Source organism: Sphaerodactylus townsendi, unplaced genomic scaffold, assembly GCF_021028975.2.
Source record: "Sphaerodactylus townsendi isolate TG3544 unplaced genomic scaffold, MPM_Stown_v2.3 scaffold_304, whole genome shotgun sequence".
NCBI classification, from domain to species: domain Eukaryota; kingdom Metazoa; phylum Chordata; class Lepidosauria; order Squamata; family Sphaerodactylidae; genus Sphaerodactylus; species Sphaerodactylus townsendi.
This window is the reverse complement of record NW_025950478.1, coordinates 1-7,469: the sequence shown is the minus strand read 5'-3', so window position 1 is coordinate 7,469 and position 7,469 is coordinate 1. Positions and strand designations below refer to the sequence as shown.

Genomic DNA, 7,469 nt, shown 5'->3' with positions numbered 1-7,469 from the left:
ATCCCACTACTGGAAGCAACCCTGTAGGAGTGGTGGCCTCCCCTCAACCGGGACTGCAGGTGCCTGCCAGGCCATTCTCCTCAGCATCTGTTTCAGAACCTCCAGTGGGAACCCCTTTGATCTGTTCAGTCCTGTTGACTCTAAGATCAGAACTGCCTCCTTTGGTGCTGGTTCCAGTGGTTCCAAAAACGGAGGTTCATGTCACCAGATCCTCCCAAGGACCCTCCAGCAAAGAAAAGTCTAAACATGGGAAAGACCCAAGGACTCTGAGAAAGCGGAGACTCTTCTCCTGCCAACAGCGGCAACAGAGTCCCTGCATTCAGAGGCAATCTTAGTTCCACCCAAGACACCTTCAGTGCATTCAGAGTCCTCCTGAGATGTCCTCCTCAGAGACGGGACTGGAACCATGGCCTGTTCCTAGAGATTGGGCCCCGACTGTGCCTCCAGTCCAGTGGTCTAGTTTGCATAGCTCCTCCTCCAACTTTGGCACCTTCCTGGGATTATATGGCTGCAACGAAGACACTGGCTATACCACGCAGTCTTTCTTTCTCTCCCCCAGCAGAAAACTAGCAGCTCAAGGAGCAAGGGAATCTTCTCAGCCCTTTCTTTGCTGTGCTGCTTTCCTGTCTGCTTTCTTGGACATGGGGGACCTTTCGGAAAGGGGCAGTTCATGCTGCGCCTCCCTTGAGGATTTGGAGTCTGCCTCCGGATCCTGTTTGCAGGGAACACGCGTGTGTTGGTGTCGCGGGAACGGAGTGCCACGGAGACCAAGGCAGAGAGGGGGGATTGTTTTAGACCGTTGAGCTACTCCAACGTTGTGTGGGTCAGCGAGCTTCACAGGGGGAATTGGAGAGTTTCTGCCCCAGCAAGAAGGGTGGGGGAGATCAGCTGACCCTGGCTGTTGTTTTGGGAAGGGGCAGATGCTGGGAGTTCCTCCTCCCCTCGATAAATCCGCTCCGCTGCTGCATCTCTGCACTTCCTTCTAACTTTTCCTGACTTCTTGGGATGCGAAGGGAAACATCCTCCTGCCTCCTGAAGCGCCTCCAAATGGACCTGGGTAAAATGTCGCTCAAAGCAACTCTCTTCCCCCAGGCTCCCCCCTCCCCACCCCGCAGCTTCTTATTTCCGGGTCGTCCTGCAGCAGCAGCCGGAGGAAGGGAAACGCCCCGGGGCTGATTTGGAAAGCGAAAGCAACTCCTCTCTCGCAAAGGGGAGCCATGGCGGCGGCGACGGGTCCCCTGGAGGAGCTGTGCGAGGAAGCCTCTTGCTCCGTCTGCCTGGACTTCTTCAGGGACCCGGTGACCATTGCTGGCTGCGGCCACACTTTCTGCCGGGCCTGCCTGACCCACAGCTGGGGGGCCTTGGAGGGGGCAGAGGCTTCGTGCCCTCTTTGCAGAGGACCCGCGCAGGAGGGGACCCTCCGGCCCAACCACCAGCTGGCCAACTTCGTGGAACTAATCCAGAAACTCCGCCCTTCAGAGGGAAGCAGCAAGAAGCGAAAGAGGGGGGTCTGCGATCTGCACCAGGAGCCCCTGAGGTTTTTCTGCCAGGAGGACGAAGCCCCCGTCTGCCTGGTCTGCCGGATATCGAAGGAGCACAAAGATCACGAGGTGATTCCTCTGGAGGAGGCTTTCCAGGAAAATCGAGTAAGTGAGAAATCGGTGGAGGGGGACTTTGTTGCATCCTTGTGCGTGGCTTTAAATTTCCCTTGGTTGGAAAGCTCCAGCTTGCGGTTGTTGGTACTTGCTCACTTGTCTCTATTAATATAATATAAAATATATACTCTGCTATCGCCCCCACAACCACAAATTGACCCTCACAACTGTGGCTAGCAATAGATCCAAAAAGGAAGAGGGAGTTCTCTTTGTGATGGAAGGGAGCCAGCAGGGGCGTAACGAGGCAGCCCTGGGCAAACTGTAGCCCTGGGCAAAACCTGAGTTGGATGCCCCCCCCCCCCCCCATGGGCGGCCACTCCACCACGACCAAATTTCTTTTTGTACCAGGACATTGGTGCCTGCAGGGGGTGCATTTTTAGACATATCAGCACCAAGATTTCAGCATATCATCAGGAGACTGTCCTTATGCTGCTCCCCAAGGTTGGTGAGGTTTGATTCAAGGAGTCCAAAGCTATGGACTCCCAAAGGGGGTGCCCCATCCCCCATTGTTTCCAATGGGAGCAAATAGGAGATGGGGCTACAGTTTTGAGGGTCCATAACTTTGGCCCCCCTGAGCCAAACTGCACCAAACTTGGGGGGTGCCATCATCTCCAGATGATACCCTGAAATTTTGGTGCCGATACATACAAAAATGCACCCCCTGCAGGAACATCCTAGAAATTTGCCCAAGAATCTTTGTTCTGCATTGAATTTTGTGCATTGCTGTCAATGGGGGTTGCAGGCTGTGGGGGGCACATTTCTGAAGGCACAGTCTCAAAACTTTCAGGGTCTCATCAGAAGACTGCCCTAATGATACCCCCCAAGTTTGGTGCAGTTTGGTTCAGGGGGGCCAAAGTTATGGACCCTCAAAACTGTAGCCCCATCTCCTATTTGCTCCCATTGGAAACAATGGGGGATAGGGGCACCCCCTTTGGGAGTCCATAACTTTGGACTTCCTGAACCAAACCACACCAAACTTGGGGGGTAGCATAAGAACAGTCTCCTGATGATACTCTGAAATTTTGGTGCCGCTAGCCCAGGGGTAGGGAACCTGCGGCTCTCCAGATGTTCAGGAACTACAGTTCCCATCAGCCCCTACCAGCATGGCCAATTGGCCATGCTGACAGAGGCTGTTGGGAATTGTAGTTCCTGAACATCTGGAGAGCCACAGGTTCCCTACCCCTGCGCTAGCCTAAAAACTGCACCCCCTGCAGGCCAAACATGGAAAACCACTAAAATACCCAAAAACGAACCCAGCATTTTGATGCCCCCCACAAGGTGATGCCCTGGGCAGCTGCCCACCTTGCCCAATGGGCATTACGCCAGTGGGAGCCAGCTACCTCCCTTCCTCCCCCCATCCCACCATCTCACCCACCCTTTGCTGATGGCCCTATAAGTGTTAGTGCCCAGCCTTTCACTGGGAGGCCCCCTTTGGCCAAACACACATACACTCTTGTTGTAGAACAGAAGCTTTAATGACGTGGAATCTTCCCTGGCTAAAGCCAGAACTGACTGACCTGCGCAAATCCCAACACTTAATTCAACCAACATCCCCACCCCCACTCCCATCCTGGGAAAAACGCGCCTAAAAGTAAAAGTCAGTTAGATAACAGAAGATGGGCAAGCAGTGACCTTGGGCACCACCTGGTGCTACATAACACTCTACCGAAACAGTGAAAAGACAGTTAGAAATGCAGTTAACCCCTTCCACCCCCCCTCCTGTGCATCTTGAAAGCAGCAACGGCAAAACTCCTAAATAACAGGCCTCCTGACAAACCTCTGCAGGATAATCCCATTTCCTTCCTCTTAGTGGTGGCCTTTTTGTTATTTAATATGACTGTCCCCTTGGCCCTCTCACACTGAGGCTGAGCTGTGTGGCCAGCCCAAGAGGTTTCACTGCCCAAGGGGGCCCCTGAGCAGCCCCCCTATATGGGCCTCTGCTGAAGTGGGGCTTCCCATACTGCGCCAAGGTCACCGTGAATATGGAGGGGGGAGCAGAAGGCGAGATACAAGCGTGTCATCCTCAGGAACTGAGCACTGCGCGACTGGCAAGATTTGTGTTTCCTCTCAGTCTGGGTGCAAAACCTGTTCTCAGCACCAGGCTTTCTGTGGGACTCAAATGGCTTCTCTGTCCCTCTTTTCCCCCAGAACTCTCTTTTCCTCCAGTTACTCCCCCTCCCTGCAGCTCTCTGCAACCTCCGCCTCCCAAATTCAGCTGAAGGACAAACCCCATTTGATTACAACCAGTTTTTATCTAAATGTTTATGGGTTTTTTTTCTATATTGAACAAGACACTAATTATATCCAGTCACTACAAGGAGAGATACAGTTCTGGGAGTGGGGTGGGGAAACGAAATGCATCCTGTTTCCTTGTTTTGGGCCTCAGGCAACGGGGGCCGGTAGAAAAGAGAGGTTTTGCCAGAAGCACCAGGAACCGCTAAAGCTGTTTTGCAAGGATGACGAAGCCCTCATCTGTGTGGTCTGTGACCGATCCAAGGAGCACAGAGATCACGAGACTCTTCCTCTTGACGAGACCTCCCAAGAGTACAAGGTAGGAAATGCACAGGGGAAATGCTCCTTCCCTTCTCCTTGGTCTCTTTGTGAGGGAACTCTTCCCCCCTCACAACAAACACCCTGTGAGGTGGGTGGGGCTGAGAGAGCTCCGAGAAGCAGTGACTAGCCCAAGGTCACCCAGCTGGCATGTGTGGGAGTGTACAGGCTAATCTGAATTCCCTTACAGGCTAATCTGAATTCCCCAGATAAGCCTCCACAGCTCAGGCGGCAGAGCTGGGAATCAAACCTGGTTCCTCCAGATTAGATACACGAGCTCTTAACCTCCTACGCCACTGCGGCTCATGTCATCCTCAGGAACTGAGCACTGCGCGACTGGCAAGATTTGGTGGGGTGGGGAAACGAAATGCATCCTGTTTCCTTGTTTTGGGCCTCAGGCAACGGTGGCCGGTGGAAAAGAGAGGTTTTGCCAGAAGCACCAGGAACCGCTAAAGCTGTTTTGCAAGGATGACGAAGCCCTCATCTGTGTGGTCTGTGACCGATCCAAGGAGCACAGAGATCACGAGACCCTTCCTCTTGACGAGGCCTCCCAAGAGTGCAAGGTAGGAAATGCACAGGGGAAGAGCCGTGGATCCTTCGCTTTGTGAGGAAACATCCTGCAGGTTCTGCCTCAGCCTCTGGGCCCAAATTGGAGAATGGAAACTTCTCTTTGTTGCCTCCTTTCTGGTTGGGTGGCTCCCTGAGGTATTGCTTCCTGCCCCCTGCCGAGGCTAAAGTGGGGGAGTATGATAAAGTGGGGAGATTGGCTCATTTTGGGTGATTCCGCACACGAGTAAAATAGGTTCGACCCAGTTCCCTGAGAAGGGTATTGACCCAGGTCGAAGCCATTGTTGTTCCCCACTGCAACCAGCTTGATCCCAGGTCGGAGGGCGGAATCATCCTGTGCCTCTTCGCTGCTCCGTTCCGATTGGCTACTGTTCTACGGCCATGTTCTGTCTATCCCCACACACGTTATAAAAAAACTGCCACAGGAATGGAGGGACGAAGGTGGCGTTTTTTGATTGGCCAGCTGTACACATGCCCGAAACACTCAGCTGTGATTGGCTGAATGGGGGACTCCCGGCACCAGAGATTCTGCACTTTACTGGAATTGAGCTGAGTTCGAGCGTGGTTCCCTGAAAAAGTAGTAGTTCCCAACTGGAGTCGGAAATTTGACCCTTACACGGGGCGAAGCTGGTACAAAACCACGTCGATCCCAGTGGTTGTGCGGAGCACTTAGGTCGAACACAGCTCGAACTTAGGTCGATAACCCAAGTGCGGAATCGACCTTTCAGTCTGGCCCTGTTGACTTCTGGCCAGGCTATTGCATGGCAGAGCTACAAGGGGACAGCTGTCTGACTCCTAGTTTTACCTGCCTCACACCCCCCCCCCCCACACACACAAACTGCTTTCTCAACGTCAGCTGCTGTCCTTCAGTCGCTCTTGGCCTGGGGGAGAAAGCCTCCATCTTTAGTACCTTTCTGTGCCCCCCACTTGAATGTAGCATCTATAAGATCAGTAGTTTAAATCCGAACAGGAGCTTTCTGGGGCAGGAGAGTTATGCATGGAGCTGCCTTATTCTGAATCAGACAGTCTGTCCAGGTCCGCTCTGACGGGCAGCGAATGTCCCTGGGCTCAGGTCTTTGGTGTCAGCTGCTGCCTGTTCATTTCAGCTGGAGACGTCAGAGAGTATACCTGGGTGTTGTGGGTTTACTGGGCTGTGTGGTCACGGTCTGGTAGTTTTTGATCCTAATGTGACATGCCTCTGAAGTTGACGGCTATAGATGTGGGGAAAAATTAGCAGCAAAAAGTACCAGATGACGGCCACATTCCTGGAAAACCAAAAACGCCCAGTTAATTCTGGCTGTGAAGCTTTCAACAATATAGTGAACCTGGGGTTTCCTGCATGCCGAGGGGGTGCTTCCCCACTGAACCACAACTTTCCATTGCATCATGGCACTATAAGGAAGCCTTTCCCACCCTACAGCTGTGGTTGCTTCCACAATGCTTTGGTGTGCCCATTCTTGGAAGAACATACCCAAAGAAAATTTGGGAAAGTGTGGAATGGAAGGTATTCATTTCTTCCATCATCCCCAGTCCAGTGCCATTTACATTTCCTGCCTGCCATTTTTTTAAAAAATGGTCACTTCCTGGGAATATTTAGAGTAATCAATCTCAGTTTCGAGTCTCTCCTCCCCTAGGATCGATTCTGTGATTGTCTGGAGAAGCTGAAGGAGGAGAGAGAAAAAATTCTGGCGTCTAAAGCAGAGGTAGAGAAGGAAAGCCAAGACCTGCTGGTAAGTTTCATTGTGGTTGGGAGGGGAGCAGCTTCCAGAACTAGTATTGGGAGATTGTGTGCAAGCAGCAAAAAAGTGACCCCATGAGGCAGCTCCTCCCCCTCCCCCCTGTTTGGAAGCAGACCGGCCCACCAAAGGGAGACCTGAAATTGCCATTCAGAACAGAGTTGAGCGTGGTGGCCAAGTTTGCGGATGATACCAAATTAGGTAGGGTGGTGAGAAACGCAAAGGATTGCAAAGAGCTCCAAATAGACCTTGATAAATTAGGTGAGTGGACTAAGAAATGGCAAATGCAGTTCAATGTAGCAAAATGTGAAGTGATGCACATAGGGGCAAAAAATCCAAACTTCACATACACGCTACAGGGGTCAGTGCTATCAGTCACAGACCAGGAAAGGGATTTGGGCGTCTTAGTTGATAGTTCCATGGGAATGTCAACTCAATACATGGCAGCTGTGAAAAAGCAAACTATGCTGGGGTTAATTAGGAAAGGAATTGAGAATAAAACTGCAAAGATTGTCATGCCCTTATATAAAGCAGTGGTGCAACCGCACTTGGAGTACTGTGTTCAGTTCTGGTCGCCACATCTCAAAAAGGATATCAAAGAGATAGAAAAAGTGCAGAGAAGGGCAACTAAGATGATTGAGGGACTGGAGCACCTTCCTTATGAGGAGAGGCTGCAGCATTTGGGACTCTTTAGTTTGGGGAGGAGACGTCTGAGGGGGGATATGATTGAAGTTAATAGAATCTCTTCAGTTTGACCTGTCACTGCAAAGGCCACCTGTGTTCATGATGTTGACCCGATTTCCTTCTGTTTCCATATCAGAAACAAACCACAAAACAGAAACAAGAGATGGTCACCAAGTTCAGGGAACTGCACACTTTTCTGGAGGAACAAGAGAAACTTCTGCTGGCCCAGATGGAAGAGGTGGAGAAGGAGGTGGCAAAAAACCGGGATCAGCACCTG

The 7,469-nt window shown here is 51.9% G+C and overlaps 1 protein-coding gene across 1 annotated transcript; it reads left to right on the top strand.

Annotated features, from left to right (window-relative positions):
* Window positions 1-1,172: 1,172 nt before the first annotated feature.
* On the top strand, window positions 1,173-7,462 carry LOC125425344 (E3 ubiquitin-protein ligase TRIM41-like; the record flags this gene model as incomplete). Its single annotated transcript, XM_048482957.1, has 4 exons — window positions 1,173-1,646; window positions 4,042-4,206; window positions 6,407-6,502; window positions 7,329-7,462. Coding segments are annotated over exons 1-4 (824 nt in total), but the record flags the coding sequence as incomplete, so codon positions are not given.
* Between the last annotated feature and the right edge of the window lie 7 nt (window positions 7,463-7,469).